This window comes from Pogona vitticeps, chromosome 5 (genome assembly GCF_051106095.1).
Source record: "Pogona vitticeps strain Pit_001003342236 chromosome 5, PviZW2.1, whole genome shotgun sequence".
NCBI lineage: Eukaryota > Metazoa > Chordata > Lepidosauria > Squamata > Agamidae > Pogona > Pogona vitticeps.
The window spans coordinates 54,806,343-54,831,964 of record NC_135787.1 but is presented as its reverse complement, the minus strand read 5'-3'; the positions used below and the strand labels follow the sequence as shown (position 1 = coordinate 54,831,964).

Sequence of the window (25,622 nt, the reverse complement as noted above, 5' to 3'; positions counted from 1 at the left end):
CCAGCAAAGCTCAAGTGTTCTCAACACAAGAAGAGGTATATGCTTTAACTTAGACAGAAGTGACTAAAGGAAATAGTTTGTGGAAATGTTTCAGAACTTTGAGGAGAAAACAACTATTACATGACTATTCAAGTACCTGCTCATGGGACCACGTCCGTTCTGAGCCATCCTTCACGCATATGTCCAGCCTTAGCTCAGTGCCTGTCCCTCCATGCTTGCTGTCCACACAGAGGTTGGCTGCCACATTCCGGATCTGTAAAATTAACAAGCCGACATTATGAGTCACAATACGTTTAGAAGGCATGCCGATAACACTGGGAAGATATCATTTCTAGATCCAGAGGCATGTTCCTAGTGGCTTTCTCAGAGTTCTTGTGACACAAGCATGCTTCTCTAACTTATCAAGGCCCACTTTTCAGCCTGGAACAAACTGTAACTCTCCATAGCCGAAAAAACCCAGTCAGATATTGGACGACCATGCCTTTTCCTTTTGCCCTCCCCTCTTTTTACCATGTAGCTTAATCAAGAGTTGCAGTGAACAGGAAAGGAGTTGTTGTTTTTTCTTGTGGACAAGTCTATGTTTACTATTTCCAGTTGATTCTAATAAAAAAAATATGGTCCATCTATTGATCTGGGCTCCCCACCCGCCAAATGACGTACGTATTTCTTACCATAAGTTTACTAGTGAATGTGCATATATACCAGCTGTTATGAATGTTCATATTGAGGCCGGGGGGGGGGGAATACAAATTCAAAGAGTCTTCAGGGAATGTTGTATATCAGCCGGTTGATATGGACACGTCCCCACCAGATGGGTAAAGATCAAGTGAAAACTTACCCTTGTGCACTACAGCCCTGAAAAACCATCCAGAGTAACAGGGATCCAAACAAACAAACAACAAACAAAGAAAAAACAAAAAAGAAGACTTTTCTAAACTATGGGTTTGAGGGGAAAGTTGCTAACTAGATAGAAAATACAGCAGAACTGGACCTATGGAAGGCCTCCTGAAACTTTTTTAGATTGATATTTCCAGGATAAAAATTCTATTATTTATTCATTTTCTACCCAGTCTTTCTGTTGCTTCAGGCAATAGACACTTGCTATGGAAATCTCAGGAAGGAAAATATACCTTCAGTCTTCTGGGATGAAATAAGGCGCATGATATATAAAGGAAACCACCATTTTCTATCTTGTTCATGAGTCCTCCATTCCCAAACCTTTTAATTATCAGTCCTGGAGCAAAGCTACTCTGTTAATTATTGTGCAGCAGAGCAAATCAACATTCAACAAGGCAATTTTAAACAGGGGCAGCCCCCCAAAAAGATCCCTGTCACTTTGACACTGGACTTCAGATCAACACCAAATTTGGCACAGATGCAGGAGACGTCCCTTCCCAAGCAAGGGAAAATCCCATAAGTTGACTCCTTTATTGATTAGTTAGCCACTCTGCACCCAAACACAAAGCAATTGTCATGTTTTTTGACAAGTGTGAATGGCAGTGAACACAAGAGGGTATCTTGTCAACCAGCTTGACTGCTGACAGGGGTTTTGTCAACATTCTGGCTGCCCTTTGCTATGGAAAGCTTGTTATCCCTTTTCCTACTCCCACTGTGGTCACTATATTGTGGAGCACTTATTGGGCCATTTCCTAGTGGTCTGAACCATGGGTACAGAAGCAAAATATCCCACATTCATAAACTGAAGGGTTTTTTTTAAAAGAGCAGAATACAAATACATTTACTATCTCACATAAGTAATAGTGTGAGGGCCATAATGCAGCACAGGTTGAGGACTGGATCTAGATAAAACACAGCATCTAATTTCATTTCACCCTCCACTACATTTTAAAAATTGAAGGGCAGAGGGAAGGAACCATGGAGCTGACTGGGGGAAGGGATGCTCAACCCTTCCCCAGACAGGAAGAGGGCTAAAAGTAATTTTCGAAGAGAAGAAAAGGGTGGAAATACGGCTGGGATGGTTTTGAGTAGAAAAATAACAGAGGGAGAAGAGTTATGTTTGCGCTTCTCTCTGTCATTCTTCCCGTGAAAATCCCACTGTCTTGCAAGAGCCAGTTATTTGCTGACTAACCAAAAAAAATCTGAGCTTCTATGGCTAGTCAAAACAACATTCCACCACCCATTCCTGATATGAGTGGGTTTTCCAAAGGAGCAAAAGTTGTAAGTTTTGAACAGGTTCTTGAATCAGGAACATATCTAGCAAAGTGATTCAGAGAAAAAGACACTACATTGTTTTTTTAGGTGTTATCTAGAGATGGGCACAAACTGGGAAAACAGAGGCTACTTGGATACAAATATAAGGGTTTTCATATGTATTGGTCTTCCTTCTTTCCATTTGAAATATGAACAAATTTCTTATCCATTCTTACTGGAAATGCTCTGAGATGCTACTGACTGAGGCACACATTACTACCACTGAACGGAGACCATTTTATTATGTGGCTGCCATCATTTTCTCCCTGCCATGTGATAATAGTCACCACATGGGCAGACTTAAATCGATCTCCACCTAGAAGGTGTAATACGGAAATTGGCCCTTAGCAAATATTATATGATACAAAGTTGTGGTGTTTTTTGTATTTGTGTGTGTGCATACTGTATGAGTGTATGCTTTTGCGTTTTGCAAAGGAAAATCATAGCCTCAAGGCAAACCACTGGCAAGTGCTTAATTAGCCCTACAATTCACAGGCCAGCCATCTCTTAGACCAAGATGCTCTTGGAAGAGAAGCTTTTTTTGCAAAACAGCCATGTAGGGAGTGCTGGTAGCAGGAACAGCTTGTGCAAAGTTTGTTCTTCAGTCCCATGCATGTGGACTTCTTTGGCTTATTGAGTGGCCTTACTGAAAAATCTGTTACACCACCAAGGCGAAGAAGAAGGCAAAAGACATGGCAGCTTGATAACTTTCCAAAACAGGCCAAAGTTGACAACTGCCCAGATTGCAAGCACAGTTCACACGAACAGGCGCAAAACAGACACCTTGGGAAATGGCTTTTGAAAGGAACATGTATGGATGGCATAGGATGAATTAAGGAGCTGTAATTCTGAATGGAAAATGGTGTACTTGTGTCCTGTGATCATCAGCAGGCATCAAGAAGACAAGACACATTCATGAAAAAACATCCTCTGCGTTAAAGAAAAGCGTAGGTTGACCAAGAAAAACATGAAGGGGTGTGTGCAGGAACTCTCATCACCATTTTCCTGATGATGATTTAGAGTAGCCATTCTTCATAGGGACCATATGGCCCCCTGGGGGGGGGCTCTGCCATGTTTGAAGGGGGGACCCAATCCATCTGTTTATGCTGTATTCTTGTTTGCCCACAGCCAAAGTCATTCCTTGTTTGACAGGAGGCCCTGGAAACGGAAAAGAGGACCTAAAAGAGCTGTGGTCAAAAAAGGTTGAGAATGGCTGATTTAGAGCACTGAGTACCATCTGCACGGAACCAAAAATGTGTAGATTTGTGAGTGCCATGGTTTTGATCTATAACCTATTAGCCATAGCCAACATAGTTAACGGAAGTTTAACTAGTAACTAGTTTAACTAGTTAATAGCATTAAGGAAGTTTCAGTCCAAAAATATCTGGAGGGGCATCATTACCCATCCTTGTTCTATACATTGGTCCATGTCACATACAGCACTGATGGTACCTGTCTGTCATGGGTTTGGAGGGAAAGTTCCATCCTATGGGGAGTGGAAGGCGGGACATCAGGGGGGAGGAGCTGTACTGTATATATTTGGGGGAAGTCCTTCGTAAGAGAGCTGACGTGGAGAAGTGGAGTTGGAGTCTGTGGGTCAGACTGGGTACAATGGTTCGTCAGATAGTACATACCTGATAGGTTCAGGTTTCTATCTAGGTAGCCAGAACGGATAGGTTCAGGGTCTGTGCGTTACCTTAAAGTGTTCCGTGGGAACCAATCTGTTGTATGGGTATGATTGGGACTATACCAAGTTCCAGTATCCTATTTACCTGATCCTTTTATTTACCCTGTTTGTTTTTTCAATAAACCTTGTTCTCTGGTTTATTAAAATCCATTCCTGGTCTGGGTGACTTGGTAGAGCGAATGGTTGGTGGCAGCATAACTACAGGGTGGGATACTCCAGTAGGTCTGGGGTTGCTACAGTCCACTACTGAAGATCACCCAATCCAACTTTGTGAAAGAAGACGAAGCCCCATATCCAAACATTCTTAAGAGACACCCAGATAACACTATGAGCAAAGCTGGTAGTCACCGTGCTCATTCCCTTCTCTTGGGTGCCTTTGTAGTTGTTGACATTTGTAAGCCTGAAATCAGGGTCTGTGTTTCTTCTCTTCTTCTTTTTAAATGGTTGCTTTTGGAGATGATATATGTCAAAGAAATATAATCAAAATGTAAACAAACAAAAATTGAGGCAGAGCGCTCCAATGCTGGAGGAATTCAAGAGAAAACTGGACAACCCTCTGTCAGATCTGCTTTGATTTGGATTCCTGTATTAAGCGGGGGGCTGGACTTGATGGCCTTAGAGGCCCCCTTCCAACTCAACTGTTCTATGATAAGCAATCCATCTGAACAGTTAACTTTAGTCTTCCTTCCGTAACCTAAGGAGGCAATGTATATTAAGTATAGATGGAAAAAATGTGATATACTAATCTTAATTGTAGCATCCTAGGGCAGATCCTATTGTCTTTGAGTATCACTTCAGTAGCAAGGGGCAGACATATTCCTCAAAGCACAGGGATCATTTTGTGTCCCTTTTTCTAAACCCTTTAATTATTTTAAATCTCTTTTCCTCATATTTTTCTGGAGATGGAGGGGCTGGATACAATAAATATAAATTAGTTTTTTTTCATTTACATATAATGATTCACAATATCAGCCAGCTAATCACACAGTGAAAACGGCTAAGTACTTTGATCAGTTTTCAAAAACCACTGACACTCCAGCTACCATCTTAATTAAGTAAATTTGCTTTAACTTAAAATGAAAAAGATCTTGCTGGGAACGAAAAATAAAACTGCCAGGGTCACTGATGGTAACCCCACTGAAATGTTCCTTAGATGAAAATATAATGAATATGTCCATCCCTTTAAATTCTAAAATCTTCAGGCTGCTTCTACATCTCATGAACTGTAGCTTTGTGCCGCATTACAAAACAGGAAGAAGAAGGAGAAATATTTGTAATTAAATCAAAAGTAGTTCCATTGCAATTAATGTTTGCAATTAAAATATCAATGGTAGAATAAGTCAGGGTGACTTTTTGTGCTGTACTTGTTTTTCTTTACACTAAAGTAGGTGTATAGGTCCTCAGCCTGGACTGGGGCCACTACTCACAGAAATGGGGCTTTAATATATTTATTTATTTATTTATTTATTTATTTATTTATTTATTTATTTATTTATTTATTTATTTATTTATTTATTTATTTATTTATTTATTTATTTATTCCATTTATACCCCATAATACTTCCTACTTCATCCATCTTGTGCCACAGATGTAGGCTTAAAGAAACAAAAACACCCCCCCCTTTTTTTCTTTAACAGTTCTATACGCAGGGGCTGAAGGAGACCACTGTTTGGAATGTAAATTATTTAAGAGTAGGTCATTCCGATTACTTTCTGCAGTCTTTATAAATAACATACAACATGTGTAGGCATCCTTCAGTCTCGAGAGACTATGGTAACATGCTCTGAATAGATGTCTTGGAATAGCGTCTAGAGTGGTCGTATAGACCAGATGGGCGGGGTACAAATAAAATAAATAAATAAAATAGTGTGGCTGACAAAGCCAATTCGAGAGTGACAATCCTTTCCACACTGAAGACAAATACAATCTGTGCCCTGTCCAGCTCCCTGATTTTGCTGCTTTCGGGACTCCCTCTTTGCCTCGGCCTGCTGGACAAGTGTCTCTTTAAATTGGGAGAGGCCATTCTGTACATGCTGTAACAACATGCTGATGTTACTTATTGCCATGTTTTATAAAACTATGGTTGAAATAGAGTAGTAAGTCACTACTTGAGGAGCCCCATTGAATCAGTAGGGATTTGGTGAGTTAACACCTGTGTAAATTCCATTGAGTCAATGGGCTCACCGTAGTTATGACCGACTGCTAGATTTCAGCCATTGTATTGCTTGCTGTTTTGTGTCGCTCACTGTCATATTGCTTGTTATCTTTCAGCACTTTTTAGGAACAGACACTAAGGACTGATAAGATCTTGGGCCTCCCATCCCACCATATATTTCAGCAAGGTTGCTAATTCAGGACTCTCCTGCTCCCTAAAATTTCAGGGCCAAAACCTGAGGAAAGCAGGAGGAAAAACTTGTTCAGGACATGTGCAGTTTCTTCCCAGGACTGCGCAATAAGAAAGCGCATGAGTTGCATGCTGGTGGCTTTGCTCCAAATGATACAACAAGCATCAGGCAGACACCCACTGTGTCTCTTCCCAGTTTTTAGTCTGCTGGTGATGCACAGGTTCAAATGCCTTTGCATCTAGCCAGTAAGCTCTGGTGCCAGCTGGAAAGCAAGAACGCTGGACTCCCTCTCTCTAAGAACACTGCACTGACAAAAATCACACTTTCTCTTCCTCTGGTACTTACCATCCTGATTCCTCTCTCCCTCCTTGAACACCCAGGGGAGCAGATCAATTGCCTAAGACCCGAGTCCGAACCCATGAAATCTGGCCATCCTGTATCTCTCAAGGTTCTGCTGAGGACTGGCAAACAGGAGACATATGCACCCCACCCTGAGCTCACTGGAGGAAAGATGCATCAGGGTGCTTGAAGATACACAAGCAAGATAGAGCCCGTCTCATGGACAACAATTCTGATGTAATGGAAGTAGAACAGCAGGCATAGGTTGTCCCCAAGGACAATAATCCTAAATTGCTGGAACAGGGACTCTAATATTTTCAGGCAGTGGATAACTGATACTGTGGATCCCAGTATGATGGTCCTACTGTAATATTGCCAGGCACAACCTTCAGAATATTGCAAATCACTGCGAGGCTGTGGGTAAGAAAATGAAGGATCTTGGCAAACAGGTGGCTTCTTCACCTCTCCTCTAAGATTGTTGCACATGAAGAGAAAAAAGAGTGCTGAAGTAAAGTGGCTGGACAGTCAGTGTTGTTGGGAAAGGTTTGACAGCTGCCAAGAGATGGATTGCAGCTCACAGAGGCTGGGGTGGGGGAGTGTTTGAAAGAAATCTGCAAACCTGGTCAGGAGGGTTTTAAACTAAATCCTACTGAAACCAGAGACCATGTTTGAGAGGAAAAGGTGTACTAAAAGTGAAAAGAAAAGGTTGGTGATGCAGCAGAAAGAGGGATGGTGGGGCAAGAACCTATTAACGGATGGGAAAAATTATAAGAACACAGCAGGAGGGGACGAGTCATGGTTTCAAACTAGAGATGGAGGTATTCATATTCGTATATGAATAAAAATATCCCTGTGCAGCTGGAGTTAAAAAGGGTCCACCCCCTGAGGCCAAATCATCCACTCACATGGCCGGTGGCGGTGGCCTCACTTATCCTTCCAATCATTTCCGGAGCCCCACTCTCTTCCTGCTCAGCTAGCCACTCCAGGCAAGGGGAGTCCCTGCATGGCTGCCAAGTTGCCAGCTGACCAGGAAGAGAGTGGTGTTCCAAGAGTGATTGGAAGGATGAGTGAGGCTGCCACCGCCAGATGCATGGTTGAACAGTCCAGCCCCAGGAGGCAGACTCTAGTTAACTCCAGCTGCAAGGGGATATTCATATATGAACATAAATCCCCCCATCTCTATTTCAAACATCTCTGTATCAGTGCACAAAGAAAGGAAAGCAAACAAGATGAACTCAAAGTCTTAACATAGGAAGGCAATTTAACAAACATTATTCAATCCTAATAGGATGAAGTTAATGAATATAGTAGTTGGTTAGTGCTATATGTGAAGGATATGGACATCTGCAAGACGTTCCATGAGTCAGGGCATGGAAGGCTGATGGAGGCCATTTAAATGAAAATAAAAGGAGAGGGAAACAAAAGAGACATCACTGTGGGAGTGTACTACAGATTTCCAAACCTGACTGAACATTCATATTATCTATTTCTCAGCCTAATTCATCTCCCATGATTACTATGAGCAATGAGAAAAGTGTAACATGATCTGTTTCTTGGCACTCCTTGCAAAACATGGTCACTGGTTTTAGGAAGGGTGCAAAGACCCCTTTCTTCATTTGGATTTTCTAATTGTATCAATTATTTTGATGGTTTTAATTGGTTTTTTTTATTACTTTGTGTTTAGAGACAAGATAGCCACCGTGGGCACTTTTTATTTACTAGAAAGAGAGGATAAAAATGCAAATCATCATCATCATCACCATCACCATCACTGTGACTAATAAACCCAGCAGCAGTAATCTGAAAACCCAGATGGCTGAATGCAATCAATTCAAGTTCCATTTTCAAGTGAGGATCAAACTGTGAAATGGTCAATCAAAGTGACAAATCTATGTGTGTTCACATAGTAAAGATTAACAAAAGATTAACAATAAGATTAACAAAAAAAAAAAAAAAACACTCAGCCAACATGCTGCTATTAGGGGAGAGGGATAAAAAAAACCTCAAGCAGCAGCCTAAAAGCCTTTAAGAATCAGAAACACTAGATACAGCAAAGGTCTGAAGCTTCTTAAATAAAGCAATCTGCAGTGTCTGGAATACAGGGCAAATCAAGTCAGAAATGCTGTTCAGTTTAATAATTGTTCAAACAATGTATTGTCCTTGACTATCAAAGTCAATGTCTTGACTCTCTTGTCAGGGTCACCTCAGTGCAATCTTGCATCATAAAAGGCTTCCAATCCCCACAAATTTACAGAATGCCTTTCACACAACAGAGCCTCAGTGACTTGAATGCACAAATGGCTGTATTGAGTTAGGAAAGCTTGGGAGGAATTTTCAAGGATGCCAAACACAAAAGGAGGAAGGTTGATCTTTACTCTCTGTAATTTAAATTTAAAGCAATAGGTAGACGGCTTTAACTGACTTGCCTGCAATGATTAGCAAGTGTTAGAGAGAGCAGCACGTAAGCGCCTCAGATGCCACTATCTGTCTGCTGAAAGCCTATCAGTAAGCCACATTTTATACAATGTGATTTCTAATAATTTCTCTTTCTCTCTACCACACAGCCCTACACACAAATCCCTATATTTATTTATGTGTTTGCTTTATTTATATGCTGCCTTTCTCCCAATAAAGGGACTCAAGGTGGTTCACAATATTAAAAAGAAGAGAATTAAAAACATAAGTTAAAGATTTAAAAATTAAACTATATGCAAATTAAAATACAATTGAATAATTAAAAGCAAGTAAACATTAAAAACTATCCTAACTCTAAGAAGAGTTATGCACATAAGAAAGAAGAATGGAGGAGGAAAAGGAGCAAGAATTTGGGACTCAAGGTTGAAATGTAGATGAAACAGAATATACTTGAAAAGGAGGTTAAGTTTGATGGAGGGAATTGGACTTCCACAGAGTTGCCGCATTCAATATGAGATTCTTTTTAAGCTATTGCCGTTAGACCGCATGGATGTGACAAGCTGGTCAAATGAGATTGTGACATTAAAAATGTGGAAATGGCATGAAAACTGGGATCATAACAACCACCACCTACGTAGGGCTTGCATTTTAACTCTTGCACACATTTCAGCAAACAGCTACCCCACAAAATGTTGCAAAAACTGAAGGACAACTGATCTGCCCATTGTCCCAAGTGGCGTAGACTTGGCCACATGGTATCACAGCTTTGTGAGCTCTATCATGGAGCTCTATCACTATGGCAGTCATTCCATATGTGGGCAGCTGTGATCCTGCTGGAGTAAAATGTCCCATTGCTCTTCTGCATAAATGCAGACATTTGAACGAATCTGAATTCTGTGACAAGAATCACAGCAAAAGCACATCCCAAGTTATAAGGCTGACATATGTAAAAAAGATGGCAATGAATCCATTAAGCACTGAGAGTTTCTTTCACAGCACATCTTTCCGAGATTCACCTGCCATACCACATTGACTTCAAGTGACAAAAAAGGCAAAACAGAATACCAGATGGATCATGTACCCTTCCAGCAATGCATGGTTTGAGGCGAAAAGAAATCCAAAATAGCAGATTGCCTCAAGGGTAAATTTGGCTATTTTAAATAGTCACTTTAGCCTTTGCAAGAACATGTACTGCCAATCAATCTCTCATTTGTTCAACAGAGAGCTTTGCATGAAGAAAGCAGAATTTCATAGACAGTTGATAGATTTACAACTCACATATCAAACTACTTTACAGATTCAAACTGGCACAGCCAGCCTAATGGACTCTTTTTTTCTAAATGGTAATAGAAAAGACATTGAGCAAGAGACATACCCTGATGAGGCCAGAAACTGAGAAGGTTTGGAGGGAATATGGCTGAATATTTTCACTATGTCCCCAGTTTCTCATTATAGTGCCATCTCTTGTTATTCACAATCATTAACCCCTCTCTCTCTCTCTCTCTCTCTCTCTCTGTGTGTGTGTGTGTGTGTGTGCAAAATACAAGCAACAACAAAAATGTAAAACCCACAGAAATGGTTTCTCTTTGTTGCTCAAGCCCCAGTCCTCTCACAGCAGAACCATCTTTAGCCAGGTGAAATACATAGGATGAACACCCTTTGCTTCTTGCCCAGCTAGGGCTCCCAAAGTGTCACACAATAAAGTTTTAAAAGAGGCAGGCGGAGAATGCAATGACAGTGTGGAGTCTCATGATTCCCAGCATTATAGAGCTTGGCGAAACTTCTCTGTGGTGGACTGGTAGTGTGCTTTCCACAGCTGCTGCAGTAGGGTAGAGCTCGGAAAAACTCCCGAAGTATCATGCATTCCATAAGTAACTCTCTCTCTCTCTCCTCTCTCTCTCTCTCTCTCTCTGTGCGTGTTTGTGCATGTGCATACATGCATATGCAAGTGGCCCTAGTAGGAACTGCACAGTTGTGCACTGCTGTGCACATTTTATGGCCACTTCCTCCTATCAAAAAGAATGTCCCCAGCTTTTGATTGCCATATTAACTAGTCTCATTTACCTAGATTTACTTTGCACCCGTTTCCACATCCAGACAACCTAGAACAGTTCTTCCTGTGCTCCATCTCTTATTGGCCCCATCCCTGTGACATTGCACAAACGTGCCTCTGGTCTCAAGTTGCAGTCCTGAGCCTCAGGGAATGTTGATCTGACAACCCTACTGGATGCTCATCAGGAGCTCAACATGGATGGATCCAGCCTGATTTCCTACGGACGTGGCTCCATCCATGAGGTGCTCCTACAGTGAAAGTCCTGTCTTGTGACTATTGGGATGGTGGGAAATGCAGCAGGGTCTCCAGTGAAGCCCTCACATTCTGGACAGCTTCAGAGGGAAAAAGGCAGTCTTTCCATATGGCATCCTAACTCTAAACTGTTTAGGAATTTGTAGATCAGAATCATCTCTATGAATTGAGCCTGGAAGCAAACAGGAAGCCAGCATGGTTCATTCAAGGCCAATGATCCGTACAAGTGCCAGAGAACAGTCTGGCCACGGCATTTTGCACCAGCTGTAACTTCTAAGCATTTTTCAAGGACATCTTTACATGGATTGCACTAAAATAGTCTAACTAAAAAGCAAATAAAAGAACAACACTTAGTGAATCAGTTCGGGTCAGAGTACTGCTGACTGAGAGAAATTAGTATCGTTGCCTCTGTCCCTTTTTTTGTATGTTACATTGTTTAAGTTTAAGTCAACACAGCAGGGAGAGACTAATACAGGCCATGGACCTATTTTGCTGGCTTTATCCTTTCTTCAGTGGAACTATCTCCAGTGGGAAAGATACTTCCTTTGTCCTGGCACACTTCCTGATATCTTCAGCCATGTGAAATGGCACCAAATGGAAACTCTCAGGATGTATCTCAAAGGACCCACGAAGCACATGCTGTGCTGCACTTTCAGGGCAAATCTGATTCCCAGATAGTCTTCGATCAAGGTCAGTAGTTACTCTATTGCAGTGTTGGCACATTTAACTCCAGTAAAATGGTTAACCTTACATTTTAGAACTCAGTGGTTGAGCAAAACCAAACATACTTAGAAGATGAAGCTTAGCATCAGCATGAGGCTAAGCACCAACATAAATAAGCATCAATACATGCATCTGATGAACTGGACTTTAATCCACAAAAGTTTAAAGCCAAATAAAATGGACTAATCTTTCAGCTGCCACGTGTGTCTTGGCTCTTTTGTCTACAACAGACTAACACGGCTGCCCTCTGGGCCATATAAACACAAAATATCCAAAGATAAATAAACAAAGGTGCAAATGCAGCACATGCATTAATGCAAGACTGGAGAACCTGTGACCCACCAGGGATTGTTAATATAAACTCTCACATGCCTTAAGCACCATAGTCAATTGAGGGGCACAATGGGAGTATTAGTCCACTAGCACCAGGGGAACCAGGGTGTGTGTGTGGGGGGGGAGAGAAAGATCTTCCCTTCCATCTATTACTTGATGCCACCATGACATAACAGAGATGTCATTTGTATGACGAATGATGAGACAAAATTAGGATGGTGCCAAAAATGTGAAAAATGCAAATAATCATTTCTATGGTGTGACAGGTGATAATTATTGAGTTTTCTCAGGATAGAACAGGGAAGGAAAAGGTTGGACACCCTCACTCTGCTTGCTTTAATTACAATAATGAAAGTTCCACTCCCCACTTTTGTGTTTGCATTTTTTAAAAAAATACTGTTTGCATTTGCATTGTTTAAAATATGCATATCATATGCAAAAATGCATTTATATCTTAAATCTAGTTTTGTCCTGAGAGGAAATTCAGATGCACATCTTATAGCCATTAGACCCATGCCAACATGTTTCAGCCTAAGTGATGGGGCAGGTGGAGGGAGATAAAGCCCATAATCAGAAAGCTGTTTCCATGATTGCTAATACCCCACAAAATAGCACCGTGGTGATGGAGGTTAAGTCCTGAACATTCCATCATGCTCCACATTTCTACAGAAACCAACAGAGGAGACACTGAAAAGGAGTCACCCTGAGTAAGAAGCAGACTCATAATTGACACAGATACCGAAGCTCTTTGGGAAGAGGGCAGATAGATATTTCCTCTCTCTTAGTTCAATATTATAATTTTTGGAATAATCCAATGGGACGTACATGCATGAAGTGATTCTGTGCTCACCATCTAAACCATATTATTGTAAAAGACATGCCCATGCACCCCACCAGGTACAACAGAAACAGTGACTTTGTTCTTTGCCCATGCAGATTTGGAGTCCTTGCTACCTGAAATTCCAGAGCGAGTGCCCTCCACCTTTCAGGCTCTGGGTGGAGGGAGCTCACTTGTTACGTAACCGACAGCCTTGTAGGTAATGTACTTGTAAAGAAAGAAAAGTTAGAAAGACAAGCAAAGAAGACTGAATGCTTAAAAAATCTACATAGGTATCTATTTTAAGTCTATTTCTCCTTTTGTGTAAATATAGGCAAAATGGGATGGGGAAATTGTCTAGCAAGCCAAATGTCCATTTGCTTGGGAAAACACTTTGTGGTAGGGGTTTAGAGATGTGTAGTGGCCAGGCTGCCAAAGGCTGCTTTTTGTGCCAATGCCACTGCAGTACAATGTATATGGCAATCTTTAAAACCACTGATCCAAAGAGGTAAGAGCATTTTATATTTGTGTGTATGTATATAAGGGTTACATCCTTTCGCTTCCTAAGGAAAAAACAAGATGGCACCCCACCTCAAAATTCAATGTGCCTAAAATAATTGGCCTGGCAGGTGACTCTTACTTAAACACTGGTGATGGGCTGCCCCTGAGGGCATTAGCAATGCAAGCTGTCTGGCACCCAGAGCTCTCTATCCAATACTTCTTTCCTCCTGTCCATCTTTCAGACATCTGCCCCTGGAGGCACTACCTCACTCTGCCCAGTGAAAGGGATGGCCCTGTATATACAAAGTCAGGCTGCACATAGATTATAATAATGAACAATGATATAGCACAGGAGTTCCTGATTTGAACACAGTGCCTCCCCAAAAGGTTCCATCTGCTACCAGTTCCCTTAATAACCTGACTGGATCTCTTCTGTGAAAGTTTTGTGATAAAAGCAGGCTCTTTGCTCGAAATGAAATCTTACACCCCAGAGGTAGTAAGGATGGGGGGTGTATATGTTTCAGCATATTCCTCACCTCTCCCCATGAAGCAGGTGGGGGCTCCACAGGAGGGAAATATTTAGGGACATCCCAGGCCACTGCAGCCATGAACCACTTGAAGTCCTTGCACTTAAGGTGTTTGCGAAGCTCCTTCTGGGCTGAGAGGTCACCGGTGGAAAGGTGCCGGTATTCAGGCCGTCTCTGGTAAACGTACTCTGCAAACTCATCCATCCATGTTTCTGCCACACGCTTCAGGTTCTGCGTAGCAGAAAGCAAGAGTCAGTCACCTCTTCAAGCTTAAGCCTGGTTGTTACCCCTGCTACACACATGAAATGACAATACACCCATTCCTGTATTCAGCTTTGGATGGTTGTTCATTAAGCAAATGGAAGCCTTTCGCATTTAAATGCTATTAACAGACTGATAAAAATCAGAATGATGGCTTCATTCCTCCTGTTATAACAAGGCAAAACAAAAACAAAAAACAGTTCATTGCAGTTACTGAAAAGGATTTAATTAACTAGGTACAGTAAAGACTTGGCTAATTATTTCGGTGGAATCTTACTACACATCTCTCTTCCTTGCTTATTATTTGAATGCCTCAGTTGGTTTTCCACATCATTTTCATGCAGAAATATGAATGCAACATTTGTGGGTTTTTTCCTCCAGAGATAACTTTATGAATAATCTCAGCCCCTACTGTGTTCCCCAGTAGTTATATCTCCCCCCCCCCGAAAGCTGCAGATGTCCTTGGCTTTGCAAAAAGACCTTTCGGGGGAAGTGTAAGTTTTGCTCCTTTATTAGTACACTGATGACTGATCATTAGATGTGGGTCCTGCAACAACATGGCGTGCTTCTGTTCAGTGTTCCAGCTGGCCAGCCAGCTATACCATTTTACTGGAAATTCTGTTTCATTCCTTCCCCTATTTCCTCAGTTTTTCATCCCACAACATTCAGCTATCTGTGGCTGGTGGGCATGTTCAAGCCTTGTTTGCTTGTATGTGTGTGGGTTTTTTTAAAGTCCGCTTGATGGTTTTCTCCCTTAACCATTTTTTGCAATGGTTCAGCTCTCCTCAGCATGAAAATACTTTCTTTTATTTCTCAGGGGTTTTGTTTTGCTTATGTATGGATTCACACTTATGCACTGTGTCAGCACTTCCTGATTAGAGATAGTGATCATCTGTCTTCCACGAAGCCCTATTTGTTCTGTGCTACAAAGCAGCACACTATAGGAGTAAACTCCATGCCCTGAGTTTTGTCTATTTGTCAGAAAGTGTTCCTTCAAAAGGTTCTTCTGTAATCAAGCTTTCTTCAGCTCCATGTGCCAAACTTCAGACTAGTTCAAGAATTGCCAAATCATTCTGAATCCATTTCACATTTGCATGACTGTACAGCAGTGCCTCGCTAAACAGTTACCCCGCATGACAGTTTTTTCGCCAAACATTGGCTTTTTGCGATCGCTATAGCGATTCGCAAAACAGTGATTCCTATGGGGGAATTTCGCTGTTTGGTCCCTGCTTCGCAAACCGATTTTCGCTAGACAACGATTTTGACAGCTCGCTCTGCGCTCGCAAACAGGTGTTTTCGGGACCTAAGCTTCACAAGACAGCGATTTAAACAGCTGATTGGCGGTTCGCAAATTGGCTTTCCTATGGCCGATCTTCGTTAGACAACGACGATTCTTCCCCATTGGAACACATTAAACAGGTTTTAATGAATTCCAATGCGGAAAATGCTTTTCGCTAGACAATGATTTCGCTAAACATCGTTTAGCGAGGCACCACAGTATATTTTCAGAGTTTCTCTAATGATCAAGGTGTCTTGGATTACACGTGCACCCAATTTCAGATGCCTGGGTAGTGTGGAAACAATAAAACAGGGATGATGTTCCAGAAGTAAACTGGCTAACCATAAGTGAGACCCAAACATCTTTATATAGAAAGAGATAAAGCATGATTCTGATTAAAAGACTTTGGACAAACTGATGACATATGCGACAGCACAGTAAAACATCAGATAACAATAAGCTAAAAGTCAGATTCCTAGAACAAGATGCCATGTTCTCCCACTATGAGAAGAAACTACAGTGGTGCCTCGCTTAACGAGTGCACCGTATAGCGATGTTTCCGTATAGCGATCCCTTTTTCGGGATCGCTATACGGAAACATACCCGATCTTCGCAATGGGGAAAACCCGCATTGCGAAGATCGGGTATTGCGGCGGCCATTTTGGAGCCACCAAACAGCTGATTGGCAGTTCCAAAATGGCCGCCGGAAGCCCGGAAATGGCTGCCGGCAGCCGTTTTCGCGCCCTGCCCTCGCTTAGCGAAGGCGCGAAAATGGCTGCCGGCACCTGGAATCCTCGGTGAACGGGTAAGTAACGAAGGTATTGGAACGCATTAAACGAAGTTTAATGCGTTCCAATACCTTTCCCCTACCCGTTTAGCGATGATTCCGTATAGCGAGGGTTAATCCGGAACGGATTAACCTCGCTATACGGGGCACCACTGTATACCAAGCTGAGGACCAACACAATCTTGCCTGTTCTGTGCAAAAGAGGAAATGGCAACCAGAATGATCAAGTGAGCACAGCAGCTCTCTTTGAGAAAAGTATTTGGGGCAATTTCAGCCTACAGAAAAGGTGAGGAAAGGGAGGCACGTCAGAGGGATATACAGTAAAATTAATCGTGGCATGGGGAAAGAGGACAGGGAGATGATTTTCTCCCTCTTGCATACTACTAAATACCAGATGCATCCACTGAAACTGGATGACAAGAGATTCCACACAGATAAAAGATGGAATTTGAAAAAAAATCATTGCATAGTTAAATGATGTAACTCAATACCACCAGACATAGTGATTTTTTTTTAATTTTTATTTTTGGCAGAGAATTGCCAAGCTGTGTAGGATTATTACAATTTGTGACAGAATGGTATATTTCCTGGAAGGGATTCACCAGAAAGGGCATTAAACTGTACAGAATTTGGCAGTAAACTGTGGAAAAGTGGGAAAAAACAAAACAAAACAAAAAAACAGCATGGTGTGTGTGGGGAATAAGACTAAGGCCTCATTTTTACAGGATGACTGAAAATCTCTTGTGATGTAGGGGAAGGTCTTGACAGGGCAAGAAATTGTTCTAGTAATTGTGACATCCCTATAACTTACACATAAACATTGGGAGACAGGGCAGATGCACCAGAGGGATAGGGAGGCAGGCATTGCCTTCACATGCATATACTGGATTAATAATTAATTGATTACCATGTACCATCAAGTTAAATTGGATGGGTGGTCAGCATTTCCAGGGCTTCCTAGGTATAAAGTACTCAGAAGTGGGTTACCATTCCCTTCTCCTGTGGGGTGTTCTGGGACTGTGCCCTTTGCCCAAGGTCACACAGAATGACTCTTGTCTCCGAAGGCACAGCACATTCCTCTGCAATCATGTACTCTATACCATTGAGCTATCCAGCCATCTGTGTGCTGAATTAGCAAGAATTATGACCAGAGATAGAGGTATTCGTATACAAATACAAACATCCTTGCACAGCTGGAGTTAATGAGGGTCTGGCCCCTGGGGCCGGACCATCCACTCACATGTCCACCACTGGCCCTGCTCATCTTTCCAATCACTCCCGAGCACCGTTCTCCTCCTGCTCAGCTAGCCACTCCTGGCAGAGGGAAGGAGGACGAGTCTCCCTGCAAGGCTGTCAGGTGGCTAGCCGAGCAGAGCCCTGGAGCGATTGAAAGGAAGAGAAGGGCCACTGCCACCGGTGAATGTATACAAATAAGAATACCCCAGTCTCTAATTATGATCTACCAGATAATTTTCCCCCCAAGAGGTGTACCTTACAAAGTCAGGCATCATATAATTTTCTAGAACATCCAACCACAGAAGGCATTCTGTTTCTTTCTCATCTTCTTTCTCACTTCTTCTCATCTCTTCGTCTGTTTCCTATGACATACACCTTCTCATCCAGTGTCTGTACACATTAAGCATTACTCACAGTATCTCTCTTGTCTAAATAAGATTTCGGATACCTCACCTCACATCCCCCCATGTGACACCTCAAGAGACACAGTCTTTTAAACAAAATGAGAATATTCTTCAAGTAGTGCCATCCTACTAGTGGGGGGGGGGGGGTTGGGATCAACTGTTTCAATTTGTTCTATTGTTTGGCTCTGTAAGAAAATCTGATAAAACCATGCATATAATTTCTTGCTCCATAGGCTGATCCGAAATACCTCAGCAACAATGAATTCCCTAAATACAATGCCAAAATTTGCATAGCTTTAATTATTCACTGATGTCTGTCATTGCACAATTAATCTGTTCTGATTCTGAGAAAGACTAGCATACCATGCAATCCTATATAGCAGTCAAGAGTTAATTGGCTGATTTGATAATTAGGAATAGTTGAATGTATTGTTCCATGAGCTCCATGTCTGGGGGGGGGGGAGGAAGTATTTAAGGAGAAGATGGCCTCTAGCCAGGTCATCACTTTGGGTCATTGTGTTCCCTTTTGGCAACTCACTCAACAGTGGTGAGTACAGGGCTTGCGAAGTAACATTACCCACAAATAATTGTGTGGCTTGAGGAGACTAAAGGCCACATTCAGAACTGCTGGGTGAGTGGTGGGGACTGGAAGGGGAAGACGTCTCAGCAAGCGAGAGTAAGGGACCTTGCCTGGTGATGGATTTGATTAATGTTCCAGCAAGATAGTGCCCTATTAATTTTTCTGCCCATTGAGAATATTTAAGCATTTCTGGTTTTTAATTTGCATTGTGCTTAGAGCCTTTCCCTGAGTAGGAAGCTAAGGCAGAAGGTGAGCTCTCTTGGGAGCACATCTTTTTTTTGGGGGGGGGAGTATATTTTTCTAGGCAGACCTTTGCTCTCCCTAACCGCATGGTCTAAGGGAGTGGGGGTTTGGCTTTAAATGAGTGTGAGCTATAGTTCTAAGTCCTTTCCCTGAGAAGGAAGCTGAGGCAGAAGGTGAGCTCTCTTGGGAGCATATTTTTTTTGGGGGGGGGAGGTATAGTTTTCTAGGCTGACCTTTGCTCTCCCTGACCACATGGTCTAAGGGGGCGGAGGTTTGGCTTTAAATGAGCAGAAGTACTAAATGAAATTTTCTGATTCTATTTTTTACTCTAATCTGGTAAATAGGAAAGGCAAATAGCATTGCATACACCTGGGGGTCAGGAAGGTTTTAGGGGTCGGATCATACTTCCACACTCTTAGGAAGCAGGCCAGGTAGGTGGGGCTCATCAGCCTTGGAAGGCAGTCCATCTAGGAGAAGGAAAACTCCGATTTCAAACCTCCACTGCCTTGTGGCTATATCCACTGATGGAAAAGGCTTCAGGAGTTAACCTCGAGGCAAAATCCAGAGTCAGAGTCCCGGAGGCAGGTTGTATTATTCTGCCAACTCCTGCAACGTCACTGGAACCAATTGTATTGGCTCTTGCCTTTCCATTGGACTATTTCAGCGACATGGAGAAGGCAGATTTGCTGCTTGGCTAACAGCCTATTCTCCATATTATTTTACCCAGGCTTTGTGCTCTGGAGAGGATACTCCAGCTTCGCTTACAGCGTCAAAACAACACGGAAAGGGATTGCCACTCTCGAATTGGCCTTCCCAGCCACACTAGACACTGTTCCAAGTCCTCCATACAGAGCACGTTACCATAGTCTCTCGAGACTAAAGGATGCCTAACAGGGCTTAGAGTTATGAGGCTGCTGCCGCCACACTTCTTGAGATTCCATTTTACTGGTCTTTTACATTATAGGCCAGCATCCTAGGAAGCTTACACAGTGAGGAGAAACTACCAGCAGGAATTGTGCCACCTGTGCAAGTGTTGCTGCAGAAGCAATAATACCCATGGAATTCCCTGTGCAAGCAGCATGGCTCTGTTTTTGTGCTAGTGGGGGCTTCTATTCCGTGGAAGCTCAGATACTGACCAAAATGTTCAGCTTAATTTGACTTCACTTTGTATTGTTGCCATTAATATATGTGTTTGGGTGAAGGCCAGGTGACAAGGAAGGAACCACGATCCTGTGGTGATCCAGAGCAAAAGGAGGTATGGCAAAGGGAGTTGGCCATGAAAAGTAAGGGGAAGATAGGATACTTATCTGAAAGTTACCTAGTATTTTGCTTCTTTCCCCATACCTTCAACACCTCAGCCACCCTTCCACCCGTCTCTTGCTTCTAGTGGAACTGCTCCTTAATGCCAGGACAGTCCATAACAAAACAACTACTGCCCATGACTTGATGAAAGATAAAAGGACTGACCTGGCAAGTATTCCTCTGTTTCCCCACTGAGAGTGGAACAGGATATGGAGACATAGGAGACAGTTTTCTCAGTTATGGCATCCCCATTACGAAAAGCAATCCCCTTGGAAGTGACAATGCAGCCTTTATTTCAGGGCCAAGTTATCTGGCTGTTCACCTCAGCATTTCGTAACTAGACAAATAATGACTTGATCTTCAGTCTTTCAGTTTGCTGCCTTATTTTCACTCTCAATTGTTTAAATTTTTTTTTTACATTGTTTTAAAATGTTTTACATGTTTTGAAGTAATAAATTATTTTTTAAACAAGTTGATTAGTGTACCCCACTCTGTGATCTGTTGAGAAAGGGCAGGTCAGAAACACATGTCTAAATAACCAACTAACTTAAATAACACAAATATGTGTAGAAAGAACAAGGAAAAGGCAGTGGGGTTCTCAAGGTAACACAAATGTAAGAATGGGTGATCCCTTTTATTGAAGCCCTAAAAAAATCAATCAAATTGTAAACTTTCATGGAGAAGTGGACTTTTCTCCACAAAAGCTTGCAATTTGTTTGATCTTTAAAGTAGCCCAATAAAAGATATCACCCAACTTACAAATATGTGTGTCTTCTCAACTATATAGTAGGACCTCCCTATTCAATGGATCAGCAGTCACAGATTCACTTATAGGCTGCCTGAAAATATTAAATAAAAATCCATGGTGTATTTAGCAGAACTAGCCATTAGTGGGAGCCAGAGACAATGCTATGCAGCAGGATCCTCTTATCCACAGGATCAGTATCCGCAGATTTACTTATCCATGATCTGAAAATATTAAACACATTAAAAGGAAAAAATCCAGAGGAGAAAAACTATTTTCATATGTATTACCATAATTGACCACTAGAGGGAGGCATATCCCATGCTATGAATACTTGTTAGTGAAGAATACATGACCATGACATGTTCTCTGGCACCTCTAGTGGCTAGTTCTGGTAAATCATGTGAAAATAATTTTTGAACTTTTTTTCACTTTTACCATGCTATCTATCTATCTATCTATCTATCTATCTATCTATCTATCTATCTATCTATCTATCTATCTATCTATCTATCTATCTATCTATCTATCTATCTATCTATCTATCTATCTATCTATCTATCTATCTATCTATCTACAGTGGTGCCTCGCTTAGCGAGCGCACTGTAGAACGACGAATCCTCATAGTGAGGACGTTTTTGCGATCGCAAAGGGATGGCCTCTAGGCTGAAAATCGCATAGCGAAGGTCGGTAAGCATTTCGCTTACCGACCTTCGCTTTGCGACCCACGGATCAGCTGTTCGGCAGCTCCAAAATGGCTGCCGGAAGCCTAGAAATGGCCACGCACAGCGTTTTCGCGCCCTCGCTAAGCGAGGGGAGGGCGCGAAAATGGCTGCCGGCCATAGGGAAGCATCACTCAACGGTGACTACCTACCTACCTACCTACCTACCTACCTACCTACCTACCTACCTACCTACCTACCTACCTGGGAACCAATCCCTAGCAGATATGGGGGTCCTACTGTATATAGCATTTGCTACTTTTGTGGGTTTTTTGGTGTCCATGAGGGGGACTTGGGATTCATCCCCTGCAGATACCACAGACTTAACTGTATATAAACATACTCCTAAGTACCTGGTCACAAATTAATCATAGGTTAATCATAGCAGGGTAATCATATGGAAGAGCATACTCATATGTCATAACACTGCTGATGCCTCTTTCCTTCCCAAACCTCATGTCTTATGAATGAGCACTCTATGCTCTGCGGTAAAAAGTGGAATATGCCATTTCATTTTATTTATTTTTTTCTTAAGTTGTGGTCTGGTAAGTTGTACACAGAGATGGCTCTCAGTTCTAGCCAATATTGTGTGACTCTACTGCACAACAAGACTCAGGAACAGCCTTACTATTGGGCAGATCTGGTGAAGCAGCCACCTCAGGCAGTATGTTCCAGGAGGTAGCAGCAGGATGTTAAAGAAGAGAGCCCTGTGCCATACAGCCTCCCTAAGCTAGTCTGCAGCTGCTGTGCTATTTTTAGCACTGAAGAAAGAATGAACTGCCAGTCCTGCTGGCTTTTGTTCACCAAATGGAAGGATATGCATATGTATGTTTATGTGTGTGGCAGGTAAAGCCACCTTCACTTCAGGCAAGAAAATACACTAGCAGATCTTTCCTTCGTCAGCTGTCTGAAGTAAGTAAGTAAGTAAGTAAGTAAGTAAGTAAGTAAGTAAGTAAGTAAGTAAGTAAGTGAGTGAGTGAGTAAGTAAGTAAGTGAGTGAGTGAGTAAGTAAGTAAGTAAGAAATAAAATAAAATAAAATAAAATACTGTGACACCTGAAAGACTAGAGGCCAGAACCCTGCTAATTATGCAACAGTGCAAGCACATTTTGCATTTTGCCAGTCATTTGTCATGCGTCTGAGTGCACGACTGATATTTCTAACCATACAATGGACAAGCAAGATTACTCACACCACTTGCATGATTTCCAGTTTCAGCTTATGATACCAGGGTTCTAGCCTCTAATTGAGGATCAAGTGCTTATATACACCTTCACCAAAGTTGCATTGTGCAACTTCAGGCTGCAGCTGGAGTGAGGATCAGATTTTGCAGTGCATCCCAATTCATTAAATATCCACACAGTGACAAACACTCCACTTCTCATATCTAGAAAGCTAGCACATTTAGTTAAGAGCTAAGGAAGGATTTCCACTTAGATATGCTAGCTTTCTGTATGCTGGGATATTGTGATGAAGGACAGCCTTCATTAATGCAAGCCACCACCATTATCTGAAGCAGCCCAGTCCAGCAAGGAGTTTGCTATGGAGTGTAATTCAGTCCCAACTGGAAGGAATATTTCAAGGATTCTAGTAAAAATATGGGCTAGTATATCAGGGAAAAAATAAAAATAAAGAAGACATAAATGTGGTGGCACCTTAAAGACTAACTGCTGGAAGAAGTGGACCTGTCCACAAAAGCTCACATTAAGATATCACATTATGCAAAAACAAAACATAAAAGAAAGAATAAAGAAGACAAAAACATTGTGGCAAAGATTGCTAGTCTTTAAGGTGCCACAATATTTTTGTCTTTTTAAATTTTTTTTGTTTTGTCATTCCTTTTCATGGCTATCCTTATCAGACACTAAATGAAGGTATTTTTTTGTGTGGGGACATTCTGGCAGTGAACGCATCATATGGGTCCCTTTTCAAAAAATACCATTTGCACCTTTGGTGCTACTACTTCTTTAACAGAATTTGGGCACTAGAGCACTGCGAGATGTGTTCAGAGAACAAGAAAGAGCAATAGGAATGTCCTGATCTGTGATGCGAGATAATGTTTCTGCCTGGAATAGCTTCCCCCATTGTGCCTTGCTTTCTACATTCATTTAGCAACAGCTCTCCCGAATTTTATTAATTTGCTCTGCTTCCAGCCCCTGAATGAAGCAAGATGTCTCAAAGCCAATAAGACGCATCTGAATACAAAGAGAGTGAGAGACAGAGCAAACTGAGCACATTTCAGCTGGCACAGCAAGATAGGTTACCACCTGCTTTGTCTCCACAACAGAAAAACATCGTCACCTGCAGGAATTGCTCACAGGCAATTAGAGCAGTTCAAAGAAATGATATCCTGGGAGTATTTATTCCTAAATGACTTATGCCTCGCATCAGGTTGCTTTTTTTTTGTTGGAAACAATACAACCCGGTTCCTCTGAGAAATGTCTGAACCATTAAATTTCACTAGTAAGGAGGGCATGAGAAGCTAGTGAGACAGATATTAGATGTGTGGTATCTACCAGAGCATCTGTCTCAGATCAATGCAATGGAGAGCATTCCATGTGGTTTTGCTTGCATAGATAGGCTTACAAGAGTCTGGCCTTATTGAATGCTTTCATAAAAAGGAACTCAAGACTGCACATACTAGGTAGCTCTGTATCTATTTATTTACCAACTGTAGGCAGCCCACACACCACATAGAAGGCCAGTAAACCCTGTCTATAGAATCATTTGAGTTGTAAAACACCGGTGGACCTCAAGAGAGGGCCATGGTTTAAAATTAAGACAGCCTTGAGTGCAACGGAGGAGGAAGCAATGCCCAGTTACACTGCAATCCTATTTGTGCTTAATCTGAAATAAGTCCTGGTGATAAAACAGGCATCACTGTGCTTCAGCTTCTCTCAGCCCTGTTCAGCATGGCTGATGGTGAAGACTGAAGGGAGGTGCACTTCAAAAACATCTGGAGAGGTACACATTTCCTAGCTTCAGTTTACAGGAGTAGAAAATGCACTGCTGAGGAAATGAGGTGTGAAAAGAAGGAAAGGAAGTGCCTTGACTGATACAAGTGGATTTTTAGGTAGGACATTACATAATAATAGCACTGAAGATCCTGCTATATATTTTCGAGTGCCACATGCAAACACAATTCATGAGAACAGATCTCATGGCACAAATAGCCAACAAATTATTCCTAAGCCTTTTAAATAGTGAATAGCTAAATGCTGCATTTGCTGAAGGGATTACATAGAGTTTATCTATACTACACAGTTATAGCAGTTGGACACCACTTTTACCAATGTTGCTCAATCCTATAAATTAAGGAGACTTGTAATTTTGTGAGGTGCTTAAAAGTCCCTGCTGGAAATCTCTGGTGTATTCCTCCAAACTACTATGCTATGGCTTTCTAGCAGATAATTTTAAGTATTCAATAAAATTGTAAGTCTGAGGATTCCACAGGATGGAGCCATTGCAGTTAAAGTATGAAATTGCTACGACTGTGTAGTCTAGGTATACTTGTTAACTACTAACCCAAGGATGTTTTCCCTTGAATCATAAAGCCCTGCTTGAAACATGCTTTAACTTGGGCCCAGAGCAGGTTTCTCTGCTGTACCTTGAGTCCCCCTCAGTCTAAGTTAGGTTATACAGAACAAGCCACAGGGTGTGCACACAGCTGTCCTCACCAACAGAGAGAACAACCGAGAGGCTCAGGAGGAAGTGCCAGAGGACTCTTGCAGCTGCCCTCATACATAATCTAGCACTGCCACCTGAAAAGGCTCCCTCGCCCTCTCAGGTAGCTGGACTGATCCTCCTACAATGCTCAGCTTCATCATGAACTTTCCCTGCCATTGCTTTAGCCCACTGGT

General features: G+C 42.0%; 1 protein-coding gene across 4 annotated transcripts in view; it reads right to left on the bottom strand.

Annotated features, from left to right (window-relative positions):
* GALNTL6 (polypeptide N-acetylgalactosaminyltransferase like 6) overlaps nt 1-25,622 on the bottom strand; it is a 640,150-nt gene that overhangs the window by 27,977 nt on the left and 586,551 nt on the right. For 3 of the 4 annotated variants that reach the window (XM_020803448.3, XM_020803463.3, XM_020803455.3), the window contains 2 exons: nt 14,214-14,435; nt 137-253 (listed from right to left, as the gene is read on the bottom strand). In XM_020803448.3, the coding sequence (XP_020659107.3) occupies nt 137-253; nt 14,214-14,435 (339 nt within the window). The remainder of the gene's footprint in view (nt 1-136; nt 254-14,213; nt 14,436-25,622) is intronic. The other variant, XM_073001453.2, reaches the window with a different exon arrangement.